Source organism: Panthera uncia, chromosome A2, assembly GCF_023721935.1.
Source record: "Panthera uncia isolate 11264 chromosome A2, Puncia_PCG_1.0, whole genome shotgun sequence".
In the NCBI taxonomy this organism is placed as follows: domain Eukaryota; kingdom Metazoa; phylum Chordata; class Mammalia; order Carnivora; family Felidae; genus Panthera; species Panthera uncia.
This window is the reverse complement of record NC_064816.1, coordinates 13,802,552-13,821,762: the sequence shown is the minus strand read 5'-3', so window position 1 is coordinate 13,821,762 and position 19,211 is coordinate 13,802,552. Positions and strand designations below refer to the sequence as shown.

At 42.6% G+C, this 19,211-nt stretch overlaps 1 protein-coding gene across 5 annotated transcripts in view; it reads right to left on the bottom strand.

The window, feature by feature from the left end:
* The window catches only part of KIF15 (kinesin family member 15), a 77,896-nt gene that overhangs the window by 15,352 nt on the left and 43,333 nt on the right, over nt 1-19,211 (bottom strand). For all 5 annotated transcript variants that reach the window (XR_007460187.1, XR_007460188.1, XM_049642499.1 and 2 more), the window contains exons 16-26: nt 18,313-18,454; nt 11,220-11,417; nt 10,290-10,397; nt 9,758-9,863; nt 8,645-8,810; nt 5,488-5,638; nt 5,194-5,279; nt 4,134-4,203; nt 3,657-3,743; nt 2,744-2,848; nt 1,679-1,801 (exon numbers count right to left, since the gene is read on the bottom strand). Coding sequence is in view for 3 of the 5 variants with exons in the window: in XM_049642499.1 (XP_049498456.1) it covers nt 1,679-1,801; nt 2,744-2,848; nt 3,657-3,743; nt 4,134-4,203; nt 5,194-5,279; nt 5,488-5,638; nt 8,645-8,810; nt 9,758-9,863; nt 10,290-10,397; nt 11,220-11,417; nt 18,313-18,454 (1,342 nt within the window). In the remaining 2 variants the exon portion in view is untranslated. The remainder of the gene's footprint in view (nt 1-1,678; nt 1,802-2,743; nt 2,849-3,656; nt 3,744-4,133; nt 4,204-5,193; nt 5,280-5,487; nt 5,639-8,644; nt 8,811-9,757; nt 9,864-10,289; nt 10,398-11,219; nt 11,418-18,312; nt 18,455-19,211) is intronic.

Genomic DNA, 19,211 nt, shown 5'->3' with positions numbered 1-19,211 from the left:
TGGGTAAATCTGCCTTGGAGATCTATCCCCACAGGTTCTAAAGCTCAAAACTAGCGCATACACCGTGTGTTTCACCAACTTTCCCCAGGCCGCTATTTCTCCATCTCAGACGTACAAAGAACCGTCTTCGGTCACTGTGGCTAGAGCCCTCGGCACCCACTCTGCTTGCTGTTGCCACGGCACACGTCCTGCGGACCCCGCAACTGCCTGCTGAACTTCTAAAGCACTGCTCAGTTCTAGCTTGCCAATATTCCCACCACCACTTCTGGGCTCTGGCCTTTTCGCCTTTGGCCTGGGCTTGAAGTCTATGCAGCCGACACTCTTGGAGACGCTCCGTGACACAGACTCCATCCGTCTCCACCTCAGCTCTCCCCCCCACAGCCGGACAGGCCCCACCAACACCCACAGCCCCCTCCCCAGCGAAGCCTTGTACAAATACTATCTCCTTTGGGAAGTGCTCTGCGATTTTGGCACAGTCACTCCCCTCCTCCCTTTCCTGTGCTCCCAGATCCTTTGTTAGATCAAGATACGTTTAACTCTTAAAGTAGATAGCAGATTTTGACGTAAGTAACAGTGTTTTTCAGTCATTCTTCCAGGCAAGAACAAATGGTAGGTGGGTTCAATAAATATTTGTCGTTTCTTTCATGGATAGCATAGTTTAGCAAGAAAGCTTTACTTCTAAAGCAACCACAGAGTAGTATATATGGTGGGTTACCATTTGTGTGAGAAAAAGAAAATTAAATGTATATGGGATTTGCCTAAAATGTCTCTGGAAGTAGGGCATCTGGGTGGCTCAGTTGGTTAAGCGGCCAACTTTGGCTCAGGTCATGATCTCATGATTCACCGGTTCGAGCCCCACATCGGGTTCTCTGCTGTGAGCGCAGAGCCTGCTTCAGATCCCCTGTCCCCCTACCTCTCCCTCCCCCATTCACACTCGCTGTCTCAAAAATAAACATTTATTAAAAAAAAAAAAAAAAAATCTCTGGAAGGATACATGACAGAATATCTACTGCTTTATGTAATTTGAATTTTGAGCCATGTGACAGTACTGCTTGCTTGCTTGTTTATTTACTTACTTATTGAGAGAGAGAGCGAGAGAGAGAGAGCGAGCTTGCGCACGTGGAGGGGAGGGGCAGAGAAAGAGGGAGAGAGAATCTTAAGCAGGCTCCATGCCCAACGGGGCTCAATCTCACCACCCTGGGATCATGACCTGAGCCAAGATGGAGAGTTGGCCGCTCTACTGACTGAGCCGCCCAGGCGTCCCAGTACTGCTTCATTTAAAAATAGACACATTTACACCAACAACGAAAAATTAAAACCCACTTTAGCTAAAACCTACCTCAGCTGGTTAACCTGTTAACCTGATCTTTCTTTGCTCCCTGCTGCTACCACTCCACCAAGTAAACGCAGTGGCCATTCTGCTCCCCTTTGGGAAGAGGGTCAGTTACAGGAACTTACCAGGTGTTAGCACAAATGAATGCATGTCAACTGGATAAAGTATAACAATTTTAGTGTTATCTATTACTGGCCTAACTACCCTATGGGAAAATGGCTCTAATTATGACTTGTCCCTTTAAAAAGCCCTCTATTTCTTCATTAATAACCTCCACACACACATACACATACAAACATTGACAAGGAAAAAGGCAAAAAAGAGTCAGGATGTGTTAACATGTACCTCTATGTCCTCAGAGAGTATTCTCAGTCTAAGGGCTTCTTTCAGGTCCAGAATCTCCACTTCCTGTTTCTTAATCAACACTTTGCTCTCTTCCTTGTCAGCCAAAGCAGAGTTGTGTTTGCACTGCAGAAAGAAAGTTGTAAGAGCTGTCTGCTTTCCTGTGCTTATTTTTTCACTAAAATAACAAGAAGGAGTCTGAGCTCCGAGGTGATGATGAGACTAACACAAATAGTTCAATAACTATTTATTGGACAAACGAATGGAAGGCTAAGTGCATGAATGGTAAAGAGAAGTCAAAAAGTCCCACAGGGAGTGGTGAAAAACCACTCAGGTTTTCTTACTGTTTTTTGGTCATCTCTGCCCCTAACAGTGGGGCTCAAACTCCCGACCCAGAGACCAAGAGTCAAACTCTTCATCGACTGAGCCAGCTGGGCGCCCCATATTAATAAATTATTATCACACCTTTATCAAGAAACTGCCTTCAGCAACAAACGTGAGAACAGCAACCTCCCTTTGTAGCAGAGGAATGACCAACGTGGGCAAAAAAACTTCACCTTGACCCGAGGTGAGGAGGAAGCACCAACATTCAACTTAGATATGTGCACGCGTGAGGGGGAAAGTAGTTACTCGTAGAAAATACTTACTTGAGGAAACCAGAAAGTCCAATAATGGAAAAACTCACTCGCTATACAAGGAATGTCTCTGAACTTAACCAAAATGTGTCATTGTTTTTCCTCAAAGCAACGAAGGAACACCACATACCCTTAACTATCACAGATTACAACCGGCCTGCTTCTGATCAGCAATTCCCAATCGGTGCACACAGAGCACTGAACTCAGGCCAGGCCGGGACGATCAGAGCAGGGCGGCAGCGGGCACCGCCTCGCAGGGGTCAGCATATTAAAAGTTCTGTAAGTTCTGCGAATCCAGAAACCTGTTGAGGCTTTGACTAGGATTTCCAAACCGATTTGACCACAGCAATCCTTTTGTTCTGGTGTAGCATTTGTCAAACTCTTGAAGAATCTGGGAAGTGCTCAAATGTATCTTGCCGGTTACAGAACTTACACTGATGTCCTTCAGTTCTTGCTTCAGGGTGTCTATGGTTTCTGTTTTTTCACACACCGATGTTCTCAGCTCCTGGATCTGGCTCATGAGGTCAGCTACAACTTCCTGATGAGGAGAGAAACAATGTCTTCACACCCAATGACATTAAGGAGGAGACCATTACTGCGGTAAACAACAGTTTACCTCTCCGAAAGAAAACAGGAGAAGTCCATTTTGTTTTAGCAAAATACATCACACTATATTATTATCAGTTTGTATATTAATGGCCTTACTCTATTTTACTTAATCATTTGCTTTGGTTTTTCTGAATGAATTATAGGTAGGCATATAAGAAATTTATACCTAATTTTATACTTGCACATGCATATTTCATTTACTATCCTAATTAAAGACAACACACCAGAAATCTGACAGTTTGTATCATGGGACTCAGAGTCAACCAGAAAGGCTCACACTAACAGCAGCCTAGTAAAGAGAGGCAGGATGGGTTTTAGAAACAGTGCCACCAGCGGGCCACCTGGGTGGCTCAGTCGGTTAAGCATCCGTCCCTTGATTGCAGCTCATGTCATGATCTCATGGTTACTGGGATCAAGCATGCTTAAGATTCTCTCTCTCCCTCTCCCTCTACCCCCACCCCAAAATAAAAAAGTATATAAAATAATAAAAATAGAAACAGTGCCATCAGAAGTAGTAGAACAGTTTCCTCTTGAAGTTACATGGAGAATTAATAATAATAATAATAATAATAATAATAATAATAGAAGATCCCCTTCTCTGCCAACCTTGGAAGACAAACAAGGCCTAAGTGTCTACAGGAATGCCAGCTACCAGTCACCCTGCGGGCAGGGGACGGGAACATTAAAGCCTCACTTATGAAGAAAATAAAGAGGATTCAGCTTCAACCTCTACCAACCTTGTCAGCATCTCTAGACTTTTCCAGAGAACGAATTACTTTTTCGGTAGCATATAAACTCTCTTCCAGTTTCTGTACTTTTGCCATCTATGGGGAAAAATAACTATTTTTAGAAAAAGAATTAAATTCCAAAGCCAACCACATACACATATAGGGGGGAAAAAAAAAGAAGTTGAAATCTCCTTTTCATATTGTATGGTGCTCATCAGGGAACACTTGAAAAGGAGAAGCTGGGTTAAAAGGCATTGATTCTGTGGGTCTCCACCAGGGGGCCACCAACAAAGTATGATTATAGCCTTCCAAGGAGTTAGAAAAACAAGAGTTCAAAAATAATACAACCAACCAAAAAGCCCATCTATTTTTACTACCTATTTTCGACACCTGAGAGCTGAAACCTTGTTCATAATGCACCTCTCCAGACACCGGACCGGGAGTTACAGACCTCAAAGGCTAGAATTAAGAGCACAGATCACTCACCTGCTGCTCGCATTTGGCTATCTCTTTCTGTTTCTCCTGGTGCACAACCTCAAGAACTTCTAATATTTCTCTGAAAGAAAAGAATGATCTTTTTTACTCATGACTCCATCCAATGGAAACAGGAAGTGAGTGCATTTGTACAGAAGAGATTCCGTGAACGGCAACGGAACTTTGTTTGGCACACGCTTGGCATCAGGCATTGCGTTCCAGCAGGAGTCAAGATCTGAACCCGTTTCTTCAACAAACCAAAGAGAACCTATCTTTGTGCTACGAGTTTCTCTTTCTTTGGCGCACTCAGGACTTGCTGACATAAGCACGTGTTTATTACCTATCTCTCTGTGCTAGAATGTGAAACTCACGGGGATGGGGATATTTTGTTCACTGTCTTACCTCTAAATAAGTGTTCTGGCACTTACCAGAATAGTGCCTGGCTTGTTGGATATCACCTAGTGTTTGAACAACTAAATGGTTAACTGTTTCCCAGCTAAGATGTATGTCCACTAGATGTAGTTACCTCCGTATCCCCAGGCCTAGAAGAGAAGCCGAGTCATACTGAAAACTCTACAGGTATCTGCTGAATAAACAAATACTTCCTCTTGCTACAGTAATGATCATCCTGCTGGCTGAGGCCAGGAGACTGACAGAGATCACCAAGGAAAAGAACTTGGAGAGATAGGCAAGAAGGACAATGGCATTCCATATTAAAGGACCAAGAGAAAAACAGAGCAGCTAGAAAAAGAATAGAGACAGAAATAAAAATCAGTCCCCACCTTCCAGTTATAAAAATACCGAGATTTATTTATAGAAGGACCAGAGTTCTGATCACCATCAACTGCTATTCATTTCAAAAGTAGCATAGCTACTTCCTGAATGCTTTTGAAAAACTAAGTTTCTCTACATAGCCTCTTATACAAAAGAATCGGATATTCATTTTGGAATGTTTTAAAAAAATAACCTTACAGGGCATCAGCAATAAAAAAAAACCCAAACAACTCAAGATAAAGAATGTGATAGTAAATGATACTCTAGTCAACTAATGGAAAAGATAAATAGCACTCACTTAGAACTGTTTTCTTTATCTTCTTCAAATTGTAATAATAATTTGTTATTGCGTTCTTTTTCTGCCTCAAAAAGCTCCACCAAATTCTAAAAGACAATGTTATATTAGATTTTAAGAAATTGTTACTAGCAATGCACAGTCAACAAACACATCAAGTACCTTCTATGTTGGCAGGCACGAGGGGCCAGTACAGAAGTTAGGAAGAGGTCAATAAACAGGCCTTGCCCTGTGCTCCAGGGAACAATCACACATTCAGGACAAATTCATCAATAACCAATACCTTTCTTAACTTACATTCAGATCTGATTTCAGAGTTTCATTTTCATTTTTGCAGTTTTGGAGGTTTTTTGAAAGTTGGTCAATTTCAAACTTCATTACTTCTTGTAAGTTGTCATAGGAATCCTGTAGGCAGGCTTTGCTCTCAAGAAGCTTTTCCTTTTCTAATCTTTATCAGGAAAACATTTTTACAATGGTCAATATAAACATCAAATGTAGTTCTGCGAGTTCAATTACCGGCAGTTCCACTGCTCCTGTCTACAGACCGTGCCCAACTTACAGAAGCCTTGACTGACGTGACCGTGTGTGGGATGCCCACGATGCACAAACACGTGACACACAATGGACCACAGAGCGGTGTGACGGGGCCGGAGGAGACAGGGTGGGCATGTTAGCTTGAGCCATACACCTCCTCATTCTGCCTCCCATGGTCTCAACCAGACATGTTTAACTCGTGGGCCATTTTGAGTCGTGGATTCATTTTAGGGAGTTCCAGGCCTAACCCTTCCTTACGTAAGCTAGGAAATGGCCATTCACTTAATTCTGTTGACACCTCACCTCTATTCATTCATCACATATCCTCTCAATTCTAGGAAGATTTTAAGATGGCAAACGTGGCTTTGGTTTGAGCAAGAGAGTAACTCCCTCAGGAAGAACCATTTCTTAATTCACGTGATTATTGTTTCCCGCTTCTGAGGTTCTCATCCTCTCGTTCTGCTCTGCACCTGCTGTGACAGGCCCAAACATCGAGGGCTCGGCCAAGAACTAGTGAACAATGAACCTGACTCTGCACCATCCAAAAGAGATGTCCCAGCTTGTCAACAGATTAGGCAGGGATTCATCTGCTTTACTTGCTGAAAGCAGGTGGGACGGGGGTGTCTGGGTGGCTCAGTCGGTTAAGCGTCCGACTCTTGATTTCGGCTCAGGTCACGGTCGGTTCGTGGGTTTGAACCCTGCGTTGGGCTCTGTGCTGAGAGCGTGGAGCCTGCTTGGGATTCGCTCTCCCTCTCTGCCCTTCCCCTGCTCATGTGTGCTCTCTCTCAAAACAAATAAACTTACAAAAAAAAAAAAAACCCCCCAAAAAAACCAAAGTGGTATAAATCAATTGCTAAAGAGAGGCATACAGACAATAGACCAGAGGAGAGATGTGTGTATTTATGATACAAACTGAGTATAGAAAGCAGCCAAATGATTCAAGGAACACATAGCGGTATTGGGCTATTTCACGCAGGGGCCTTCTCACCACCTGTGGGGCCATGGAGTATAAGCAGCCCAAAGAGTGATACACTCGGTTTGAGCAAGAGAGTTAAACCTGAGACACTGAGAAAAATTATATCAAATTTAAAAAGCAAAGAAGTACTCGCTATTTTTAAGACAGAATTTAAGTACATAGTCAAATATAGTGGATTCTTAATATTTTAGATCTGGTTCAAATGACTTATAAACATGAGGAAATTAAAATCCAACGAGGTAAGTGGAGTGACCTTTCCAAAAAACTCACACAAAGTTAATTTATGACACAGCCAAGACTAGGGTCAGTGATGCAGACGTTAAAAACAAATGCCTGGTGGGGCGCCTGGGTGGCTCAGTCGGTTAAGCGTCCGACTTTGGCTCAAGTCATGATCTCACGGTTCATGGGTTCAAGCCCCGCATCGGGCTCTGTGCCGATGGCTCAGAACCTGCAGCCTGCTTCGGATTCTGTGTCTCCTTCTCTCTCTGTTCCTCCCCTGCTCATGCTCGCTCTCTTGCTCTCTTTCTCTCTCTCTCAAAAATAAATAAAGATTAAAAACAGCAACAACAACAAAAAAACCCACAAATGCCTGGTAAGAAAAAAACAACAGTGCACCAGGGATGACAAATGGCAACTCGGTGCTGGGGAAACAGGGGCAGTGGAGGCTGACAGCGCCCGCCCAACTCACGGGAAAGGAGTCATTCAGGGGGCAGGGATGGGATTTCAGGGGATGCTGAAAGATGGATTTTTACAAGAAAGCTCTCAATCTTAAGAATGCAATGCGAAACTTTTTTCTTAAATGTGTATTTTTGAGAGAGAGACAGACAGACAGACAGAGAGGCAGGCAGAGAGAGAGGGAAACACAGAATCCGAAGCAGGCTCCAGGCTCCGAGCTGTCAGCAGAGCCCAAGGCGGGGCCTGAATTCACAAACCATGAGATCATGACCCAAGCCCAAGTCAGATGCCCAACCAACTGAACCACCGAGGCGCCCCTATGCTAAACTTTTTAAAAACCACACTGGGAAGATCCAGCAAAAACATGTTTATGGATGAATCCGGTCTGCAGATCTCAAATTTTCTTCCTCTATTTTAATTCCTCGTGCGGAAAACACGTAAAAACTGCAGATTTAAACCTTTGCAACGTGTATCATGCTCACAGTATCACGTGCCAAATGTCCATTATCAAATTATTGCCACGGACCCATACGACGGCAACCAAAACACAAAATGATTTTATAAAAGGTTGAAATTGGCAAGGAAAAGAGTAGTAAAAACAAACCCCTTACATCTGTCATTCCTTTATTTCAAGATTACCAGCACTGACTCCTGCCAGCCTCTGACAAGTTACTGTGGACAACAGTGACAACTACTGATCTGTTCTACCTTGTACTGTCCCTTCTTCTAATAAGAGCATACCTCTCCCTCTGGAAAAGGTGCATCACCTATGTTGGGCCTATATCCCCTCGAACCCCTGGGAAGTGACTGGTCCGCAGGTAAGCAGAGGACTCCGGCAAAACCAATTCAGATTTTCCCTGGGATTGATACATGCCTTCTGGGACAGAGGATTTCATCACAGGGGTCATTACGCTAGGAGAATATGCAGCGGTCTGAGGCGATCTGTTCCCCGTCACAGAGAGGAAGGCTCTCGATAGTAGGACTGAGTAAGGGCAACGTAACGAGGGAAGCAGAGCAGGAACTGAGAGAGACAGAGACAGAGACAGAGAGACAGAGACAGAGAGAAATGTGCACTGACAGTATCTTTTGAGACTCGGTCTAGTTTGCCCCTGAAACCAAAATCCCCTCTAGGCCTCCCCGTTATTGTGAGCCAGTAATTTACCTTTTTGTTTAACTAGTTCGAGTTGGGTTTATAGCACTTGCACGGCGAGCAGTCCTGGACTGCAGGCCCCAACCAGGCGACGGAACAGCATAACAGAACAACTCTACCTGACGCGCTCCAGCTGGAGCTGCGTGTGCGCGTGTCGATCAGAGAGGCTACTCAGCTCTTTCTCCCGACTCTCTCTGAACGAACTATACTCCAGCCTCATGGAAGACAGCTCCTTGTCTGCAGAGTGAAGAACTACTCGCAGGTCATGCACCTCACTTTTCAAAACTAAAAAACAAAACAAAATACATCCTCAACAGGTTTCTTCACACACACACACACACACACACACACACACACACACACACACTTTTTTTAACAAAGTAGACAAAGAGGTTGGATGGATATTTCCACACGAACAGCAAAAACAAGTTGGAGAGACCAATCTTAAGATGTTGACCAACCAAGTGGTAGGTACCTAGGGGCACAGAGATTTCTATTTTATTCCTCCTCATTTATGATTTTTGGTACATTTCTACAAAAAAAGTAAAGGGTTAACACCTGTCCCTGATCTGCAGGTCACTTGACGGTTCCACTTTCTCCTGAGGCATGTGTATGGCAACTTTTAATATAAGGGAGAAAAAAATCAACAGATTTAACATATTTTAAGTGACCTAATCGTACTTATTGAAAACCCTTTGGTGATACACCAGAACATTCCAAAATGGGTTAAACACTGCTGGTCTTCTAAGAAAACTCCAATTGGAGGTGACATCAAGTAACTCTTTAGATCAAAGAAAACATAATGGCCGCCTTTTGTTTTAGCTTTATTACAAACTGCTGCAAACACTCTGATGAAAGGAGAAATAAGCTGCAAAAAATTGGGAATCAAATGATACTCCCACCTCTATGGACACATACAAATACATAGTTATTCTTTATTTTCTCACTGTCAAAATATCATTCGTCTTATGATTTCAAGACACTTCATCTTCAAAGCAGTATTAAAAGGTTCAGCAACCAGTTCAATCACTTGTTTATGACCAGTCCTGAAGCAAAGCACCCTTTCTGATATGAGACTATTACTTACCACTGCCTTGCAGACCCAAGTCTGGTCATCTAATTAAAAACAAAACAAAACAACCAACAACATAGGGGCAAGATTTACTCACAGAGGTCAAAAGATACTGAGTCACGGTATTCAGATTACAAAGCTCCCAGCCGTTCGAACTTACACTCATTCTTAGTTTGAGCGTCCCGAAGCTGCTTTTCAAGGACATTCAGTTGTGAGAGATGCTCTTGCTGTTGTCTGGTCCAATCAGTTCTTTCTGACGAGAAAAGCTTTGAGAAAAAGATAAATTGATTAGAAAAGGGAATACTGGCATGCTAAGATACTCTCCAAATCATTACCTTGTTTCTGTTTTTAAAATCTAGCTTCAGGTGTCTGACAGAAGAAAGTCGGCCGTTCCCACGAACTACAGTGAGGAAGACCAACAAAGAGGCAGGGCCACTGCAAGCACCTGGGCCATCTATCCTGCCTTGTTCCGAACAGAGAGCAAGGACCCTATCTGCACTGTCCACTAAGTGAGCTAGAATTCAGCCTAGGCGGTGTGTGTCATTATCAGAGCAGTGTGTGAAGTAACACAATAAAGAATACAACCCAAATGAGCCTTGACAAAGGCTTTGCAAAGTCCTGTTCTTCTTGTAACACTCTTCCTTTGAGGATCTGTTTCATACATCTTCTGAGGCCCTGCTCTTGGGTCTCACCTCCCGCGTTTGTATAGAATGATGTTCCAGTTTGTCAATGTGCTGCTGAAGCTTCAGGTTTTTATGCTCTTCCTCATCCAGCTTGACTTGAAGGGCACTCATTTGTTCCTGCAACACAAAAACTTGAGTTGTCAAAAATTCTTTTCAGTGGAAATCGCAAACATTCCACTAAATAAAATAAAATAGAATAAAATTCAAAACCTCACATAGACAAAGATATCAAAGGCCAGTTTGGAGCCAGAAAACAATTTCCAAAGACTACACTAATGACTTCTCATGTTTCAGAATTACACTTGTGGTCCATCAAAGCGGATAATTTGAAACACAAAGGGGAAAAATGATTCAATGGAATCAATCAGAGAGCATCTTGAGACTTCTAAGAAGCTTTCCCAAGGCTGCATGGAGTGACTTTACAAGAATGGCCTCCATGCCTTGGAAAGGGTGAACCTTTGGAATTTGAGGGTAGTCTGGCTCACTCTAAGTATTGTCAAACAGCAGAAAAACTTTCTGAAAAAATAAATCACCAGAATTCTGAGATAAACACACTTCACATGTTCTTTCAAATACATCAAAAACTGTCTGCAATTTGATCTATAAGAAGATTCCTTCAATTATTTAAATTTTCTTTGCAGATACAGTACTGTGCTATATAAACCAGTTCTGGAACTCGAAGCTGGGGACAAGACTGGTCTCTTCATATAGGAGAGAGCCAAAACCTGAGGAGACTAGAGAGTGGGACTTGCTAAATACCGCAGAGCAAACAAAAAGAACGAGCAAAAGCAGGCTGATTTCTGCTTTCACACACCCATGTTTAACAAGATACAATTTTAATACCACACAGATTTGAACACTACATATTAGAGTTAACATGATACAGGGAGTTTCTCAATGAATGTCTAGTTACTTGCTTTTTCTAAAACTAACCATTACCTGCACCATTCTAAGCTCTTCAGAAATGGCCTCAAAAGCCTGTTCGTTCATCTCAGGTGGAACTGGCTCATTCAAGATATTATCATCTAATGTGCTGGGATTCTGAGCATGCACAGGGCCAGAGCTCCCTGCTTCGGGGCTTAGTTTTGGTACTGGTCGGGACCAAAGTTGATAAGCCTTGGTTGGTGTAGTTATAATCTGCGGCAAAAAGTGATTATGGACAACATTAGCACTCGTGAACAACACAGCCATAGCACTGAGTAATAACCATGTGAACAGAAAGGATAAAATTGAAATTCTAATCATCAAAAGAAGAGTATCCTTGAGAGGCAGCAGAGAAATGCCCAAGTAGAAACAAATTTATCAATTCAATGCGGTCTCAAGGAAAATTCTCTTAAGATTTTTTTTCTTTCTTTTTTTTTTTTAATATATATACATTTTTTTTAACGTTTATTTATTTTTGAGACAGAGAGAGACAGAGCATGAACGGGGGAGGGTCAGAGAGAGAGGGAGACAGAGAATCGGAAGCAGGCTCCAGGCTTTGGGCCATCATCAGCCCAGAGCCCGACGCGGGGCTCGAACTCACGGACCGTGAGATCGTGACCTGAGCTGAAGTCGGACGCTTAACCGACTGAGCCACCCAGGCACCCCAAGATTTTTAAAACTGAAACTAGATCAGCCAATTCCAAACTTCATACAAAGAGTAATTGTACAAGAAGAGACGAGTGAAAGGAGAACAAATTGGAAAGATTTCCCTGGCCTACATCAAATATACAGAAAACGAGTGACTTATGTTGAAAGTTCAAATTAGTGAGAAAAACAAGGACTATTAAAAGTTAAATCCCTGGTGCGCCTGGGTGGCTCAGTCTGTTGGGCATCCGACTTCGGCTCAGGTCATGATCTCAAGGTTCGTGGGTTTGGGCCCTGCGTTGGGCTCTGTGCTTCGGATTCTGTGTTTCCCACTCTTGGCCCCTCCCCGGCTCACTCTCTGTCTCTCTGTCTCTGTCTCTGTCTCTCTCTCTCTCTCTTTCAAAAATGAACATTAAAAAAAAAAAGTTAACTCCCTAAGTCACACCATTCAAAAATAAAATAGCAGATGCATTAAACATCTCAGTGTAAAAATAAAATTATACTGATGATCTTGAGACTGTCTGGGCCTTTAAAAATACATAAAAGAGGCTCTCTGCTCCTCCCCGTTGGACAGACAGCCTCATCTTCCGCTGTAGCCAGCCATGTCCCCCCGAGATACCATGGTGAAGGTCAGGGTAACCGGATTCAGCCAAATTAGGTACTTGGTCATCAGCGATGCTTTTAACTCCTGGCTAAGTGGATATTGTTGCCATTAATGATCCCTTCATTGACCTTAATTACATGGTCTACATGTTCTAGTACGATTCCAACCAAGGCAAACTCCATAGTACAGTCAAGGCTGAGAACTGCAAACCTGTCATCAATGGAGAGCCCATCTCCATCTTCCAGAAGCCAGATCCCACCAACATCAAATGGGACGATGCCGGTGCTGAATATATTGTGGAGTCTGCTGGGGTCTTCATCACCATAGAGACAGCTGGGGCTCATGTGAAGAGTGGGGCCAAGAGGGTCATCACCTCTGCCCCTTCTGCTGATGCCCCCATGTTTGTGATGGGCGTGAACCCTGAGAATTATGAGAACTCCCTCAAGATTGTCAGGAACGCCTCCTGTACCGCCAACAGCTTGGCCCCTCTGGCCAAGGTCATCCATGAAAACTTTGGCATCATGGAGGGACTCATGACCACAGTCCATGCCATCACTGCCACCCAGAACATCAGCCCTGCTTCTACTGGTGCTGCCAAGGCTGCAAGCAAGGCCATCCCTGAGCTGAACAGGAAGCTCACTGGCATGGCTCTCCATGTTTCCACTCCTAATGTGTCAGATCCATGGATCTGACCCGCTGCCTGGAGAAAGCTGCCAAATACGATGACGTCAAGAAGGTGGTGAAGCAGACATCGGAGGGCCCCCTCAAGGGCATCCTGGGCTACAGGGAGGACCAGGTTTGTCCTCGACTTTAACAGTGACAACCACTCTTCCATCTTTGATGCTGGGGCTGGCATTGCCTCAATGACCATTCTGTTAAGCTCATTTCCTGGTATGACAATGAACTTTGCTACAGCAACCGGGTGGTAGACCTCATGGTCCACATGGCACTCAAGGAGTAAACATCTCCTGGACCCCCAGCCCTGAGGAGAGCAAGGGGAAGACAGAGGCCCTCAGCTTCTGAGGAGTCCTTTCCCCAACTCATCCCCAACACACTGAGAATCTCCTGACCTCTACACAGTTTCCATCCCAGACCCCCTGAAAAAGGAGAGGGGCTTGGGGAGCCCTACCTTCTCACATACCATCAATCAAGTATACTGTACCCAGAAAAAAAATACATAAGTCACAAATACGAAAGATGAATAAACCTGGCTATATCAAAATTGTAAAAGTTCTTTTTAACAGAATCACATACAAAGATAAAAGACAAACAACCTGACGGCGAATACACTGGCAGTAGTACGTACGACACACAAAAGAGTAACGCGTTAAAAACTACAAATCAGAAGGTAAAACAACTAGTAGGAAAACAGACTTATTTTTCTTTTTCCTCCATGAAAAAGGACAGCAATCATAGATATGAGACTTTAACAGAAGTAAAAGAAATGAGAATTAAAACCTTCACAAGAGAACATCCCTCACCCATCAGACTGTCAAACATTAAAGAGTCAGATAATGCCAGTTCCAGGGGCTGGCGCTGGGCAGTGAGGGCTCCCAGACCTCCTGGGAGACACCCAGCAGTCACTTGAATGGGAAGGACCCCACTCCTGAGACATCAGAAGACGACCACTCTGTCCACAGACTCCACCCCCAAAGAACACCTACCCTGGCAAACACCTAAACAAGCCATGGGTTGTCCAAAACATGGCAGCCTAGATGTAAAATGAGGTAGAGCTCTACGTACTAGTTAATGTGGAATGACCCCAGCATAACCCAGAGTTAACAAAGGTCCACTGAAGAATAACATACGTAGGATGATTCCATTGAATTTTAAGAACAAAGCAAAACAAAAAAACAATGTATGAAATAACTTGGCGTATTTTCCCAGTCCATGCATATTCACCATAGAAAATTGCCAAGTAAAAAGATTCCTAAACTGATAACAAATGACTCCCAGGGATGGGGGATAAAGGACTGGATTAGAACGCGACTGGCAATAGTGCTGAAAAAGAACCTGAACCGAAACTTACAGATGTATGTATATGTTTCTTCTAAACAAGAAGAACGTATTCATAAAGTACTCATATAGTTGAAAACGAACAACAACGAAAGCTCTGAAGGGCTGGGCTACTCTTGGCAAAACGTTATCGCTTTAGTCCTATGTGCGGAGCTATAAATGGAGGAAGTAGGACTAGCCTGCCATGCATGGTGCTTCAAGCTCTAGAATTCTACCAAGGTAGAGGGCTACAAACACAGGATTATAAAACATTTGGCAATGTTGTACAAGTATTTTTTTAATGTTTATTTATTTATTTGATAGAGAGAGAGAGAGAGGGGAATGGGGAGAGAGAGAGAGGGATGGAGAATCCCAAGTAGGTTGCATAATGTCAGTGCAGAGCACAACTCAGGGCTTAATCCCATCAACCTGAGCCGAAATCAAGAGTCAGACACTTAACTGACTGAGCCACCCAGGCACCCCAGGAATTTTTTTTTTTCTTAGTTTATTTTGAGAGAGAAAGAGAGAGCGTGTGCAAGTAGGGGAGGGGCAGAAAGAGAGAGAGAATCCCAAGCAGACTCCACACTGCCAGTGTAGAGCCCGATGTGAGGACTGAACCCACAAACTGTGAGATCATGACCTGAGCCATAACCAAGAGTCAGATGCTTAACCGAATGAACCACCCAGGCGCCCCTCTGCAAATATTTTAAAATAATCTCCTACACAGAATTTAAAGGCCATCATTTTTAAAGACCAAAGAAAAACATTCTACCTTTATTTTTTAAAATAGTATTTTCGAGGTTAAATAAATCATGATACATCCATAGAACAGATTTATGTGCAGCTGTCAAAAACAAAACAAAACAAAACAGAGAGAAAGTTCTTTTTAGTCATGGGACACACTCTAAGGAAAATCAAAAAAAAAAAAACAGGTGTAGAATAATATGTATAATACGTTACCATTTGTGTAAAGCAAGAAAAAAGGAATAAGCAAGTGGGACATCAAAGTAAAAGGCTTTTGCACAGCAAAGGAAACCACCAACAAAACAAAAGGGCAACCTACTGAATGGCAGAAGATACTTGCAAATGACATTCAATAAGGGTTTAAGATCTAAAATATATAAAGAACTCATAAAACTCAAAACCAAAAAACCCCAAATAATCCAATTAAAAAAGGACAGAGGACCCAAATAGACATTTTTCCAAAGAAAACATCCAGATGGGCAGCATGCACATGAAAAAATGCTCAACATCACTCATCATCAGGGAAATACAGATCAAAACCACCATGAGCAATCAACACCTCACACCTGTCAGAATGGCTAGTATTAAAAGGACAAGAGAAAGGAAGTCTTCCTGCACTGTTGGTGGGAATGTAAATCGTGCAGCCACTGTGAAAAACAGTATGGAGGTTTCTCAAAAAGTTAAAATAGAACTACAATAGGTCCAGCAAAATTCTATTGCTGGGTATTTACCTAAAGAAAATGGAAACACTAATTTGAAAAAAATATATTCACCCCTATGTTTTTCTGCAGCATTATTTCCAATAGCCAAGACATACAAGCAACCCAAGTGTCCATCAATAGATAAATGGATAAAGATGTCTCTCTCTCTCTCTCTCTCTCTCTCTCTCACACACACACATACACACACACACACACGAATGTTACTCAGCCATAAAAGATTGAGATCTTGCCAGTGGTGACAACATGGATGGACATAGAGGGTATCATGCTAAGTGAAATAAGTCAGGAAAAGACAAATACTACATGATTTCACTTAAATATGGAATCCAAGACAACAAAACAAGGGGTGCCTGCGTGGCTCAGTCAGTAGACTGTGAGACTCTTGATCTCGGGGTTGTGGGTTCAAGTCCCACAGTGGGTGTGGAGATTACTCAAAAATAAACATTAAAAAAATTTTTTTATAAATCTTTTTTTAACGTTTATTTATTTTTGAGAGACACAAACACACAGCGCGAGTTGGGGAGGGATAGAGAGAGAGGGAGACACAGAATCCAAAGCAGACTCCAGGCTCTGAACTGTCAGCACAGAGATGTTTTGAACTCATGAGACATGAGATCATGACCTGAGCCGAAGACAGATGCTTAACTGACTGGGCCACCCAGGGGCCCCTATTAAAAATTAATTAATTAATTAAATACAAAACAAAACAAACCAGAAATAGACTCATGGTGGTTGCCAGAGGAGAAGGGGTTGGTGAGATGGCCTAAGGGGATTAAGAGTTACAAACTCCTGGGGCGCCTGGGTGGCGCAGTCGGTTAAGCGTCCGACTTCAGCCAGGTCACGATCTCGCGGTCCGTGAGTTCGAGCCCCGCGTCAGGCTCTGGGCTGACAGCTCGGAGCTTGGAGCCTGTTTCAGATTCTGTGTCTCCCTCTCTCTCTGCCCCTCCCCCGTTCATGCTCTGTCTCTCTCTGTCCCAAAAAAAATAAATAAAAAAACGTTGAAAAAAAAAATTAAAAAAAAAAAAAAAAAAAGAGTTACAAACTCCCAGTTATAAAATAAATAAGCCAAAGGGATGTAATGTACAGCATAGGGATTACAGTCAATCATATTGTAATAACTCTGTATGGTGACAGATGGGGACTATACTTACTGGGTAAGCACTGCACAATGTATAGAATGGTCACATCACTATGTTGTACATCTGAAGCTACAACAATAATATTGTATGTCAACTAGAATTCAATTAAAATTGAAAAAAAGAAAAAAATTAAAAATTAAAGGATGGAAACCAAAACCAAGACTCAGTAACAGTGACTACTTCCAAAAAGGGCCTTGGATGGTTGGCAGGAAGGACAGCAGGGAGAGATTGTCACCATATATTCTTTGTACCTTTAACAATTCCAGCCATGTGAATTGCCTATTCAAATGAATGAATAAAATTTCTTTTAAAAGAAGTCTATTAAGTGACACCAAAAATATCCCTTGTAAAATAACCAGTAGGGATAAACATCTATTTTTAAGATGTATAAGAAACATTTTTTTAGCCTTCAGAGAATTTGGTCCAAAAGCTCAATCACTGGCATCAGCATCATCACCTCTTTAATCTTTTGCTTCTCCTCCTCTCCGCATTCTTAGATGTTCATTTTTTTTTTTCTTTTATGAAGGCTATGGTTGTTTAGGGAAAGAAGCCCTCCTATTATCATTAGTGTTACCTGGATCCTTTAGGGGTCTTTGTCTTTAAAATGTCTACTCTTCTACAACAGCTGTGGGTACACAGTACGTTATAGCAACAGCTGCCGAGATCCACCAGGCGCCAGGCACTCTACTATCCCATGTGATGTTCTAAAAAACCTACAGTCAAATTAGTCTCACCCTTAATTTGGAGATCATAAATATGAGGCTTGGACATTAGGAAACCCTGGGGCGCCTGGGTGGCTCAGCTGGTTGAGCATCTGACGTCGGCTCAGTTCATGATCTCATGTCTCGTGAGTTCGAGACATCTCTGTGCTGATAGCTCAGAGCCTGCTTCGGATTCTGTGTCTCCCTCTCTCCCTGCCCTCCGCCAACTTGTGCTCTGTCTCTCTCTGTCTCTCAAAATACAAATAAACATTAAAAGAAATATTTTTTTAAAGAAGTTAGGAAATCCTGCCTAAGTTTAGTGACAGATGAAAACTTGAACCCAGGTCTGATTTCAAATGCCACATGCTTCCCCACCCCACCCCACCCCACCCCACCCCTGGAGCCAGACATCAGAGCACTAGGACCAGAGTCACCCTGGAGTTAACCGTCTGCAAGAGATTCTATTGTATCTGGCAACCATCAGTGCAGATTCTCTCCACTGTTAACAAAATGAGATCAAACTGACTTAGGATCGAAGAAGTGCTTCAGATCGCCCACCTTAAGCGTTTCGGCATGAATTTTATTCAGCTGAGAAACTTCTTGTCGCTTGCAGGCTTTTGTTGCTTCCAAAAGGTTTTCAAGATTAAGGTTTGCTTTTTGCAAAGACTGAAGCTCTGACTCCAATTCTAGCTGCTTTTTCCTAAGAGATATTTAAAAGTCAAGTATTTTAGGTAATAAGTAATGTCATACATTTGTAAAACACTTTACACTTAAAAAAAATTTTTTTTTATCTTTATTTTTGAGAGAGACAGACAGACAGACAGACAGACGGAAAGAAAGAGTGCAAGTGGGGGAGGAACAGAGAGGGAGACACAGAATCCGAAGCAGGCTCCAGGCTCCGAGCTGCCAGCACAGAGCCCAACACGGGGCCCGAACTCACGTTCGTGAGACCATGACCTGAGCCGAAGTCGGACGCTCAATCGACTGAGCCACCCAGGCGCCCAAACACTTTACACTTTATACTCTCACATAACTTGATAGTTTTCTAACTCAGAGATATTCTTAGATTATTACCTTCATTTTCCAGTTGGGGAAAATACAGCATATGAGAATTAACTACAGTGTAAAGTATTTAACTAGTAAATGGTAGAGTTCCAATTCAAAAGCCCAAGTAGTCCATGACGATAGCACACATGATACATTATTTTTAAAATAAACGCTTCTTTTTTTTAGGACAGGATTAATCTTAGTTATAATATGAATGTGGTTCATCTTCGTTTTCCTTTACACAAAGAGCATAAAGAATATTAACAAACCTATAATTTCTAAAAATCCTGACTTCATTCATAAAAACACTGATTTAAATTTGGTAACCAGATACAGGTGTATCAGTGAAAACATCCGTATCATTTAGTTCATTAAATATATTAAGAGAGCTTTTTCTTCACGCCACAGGT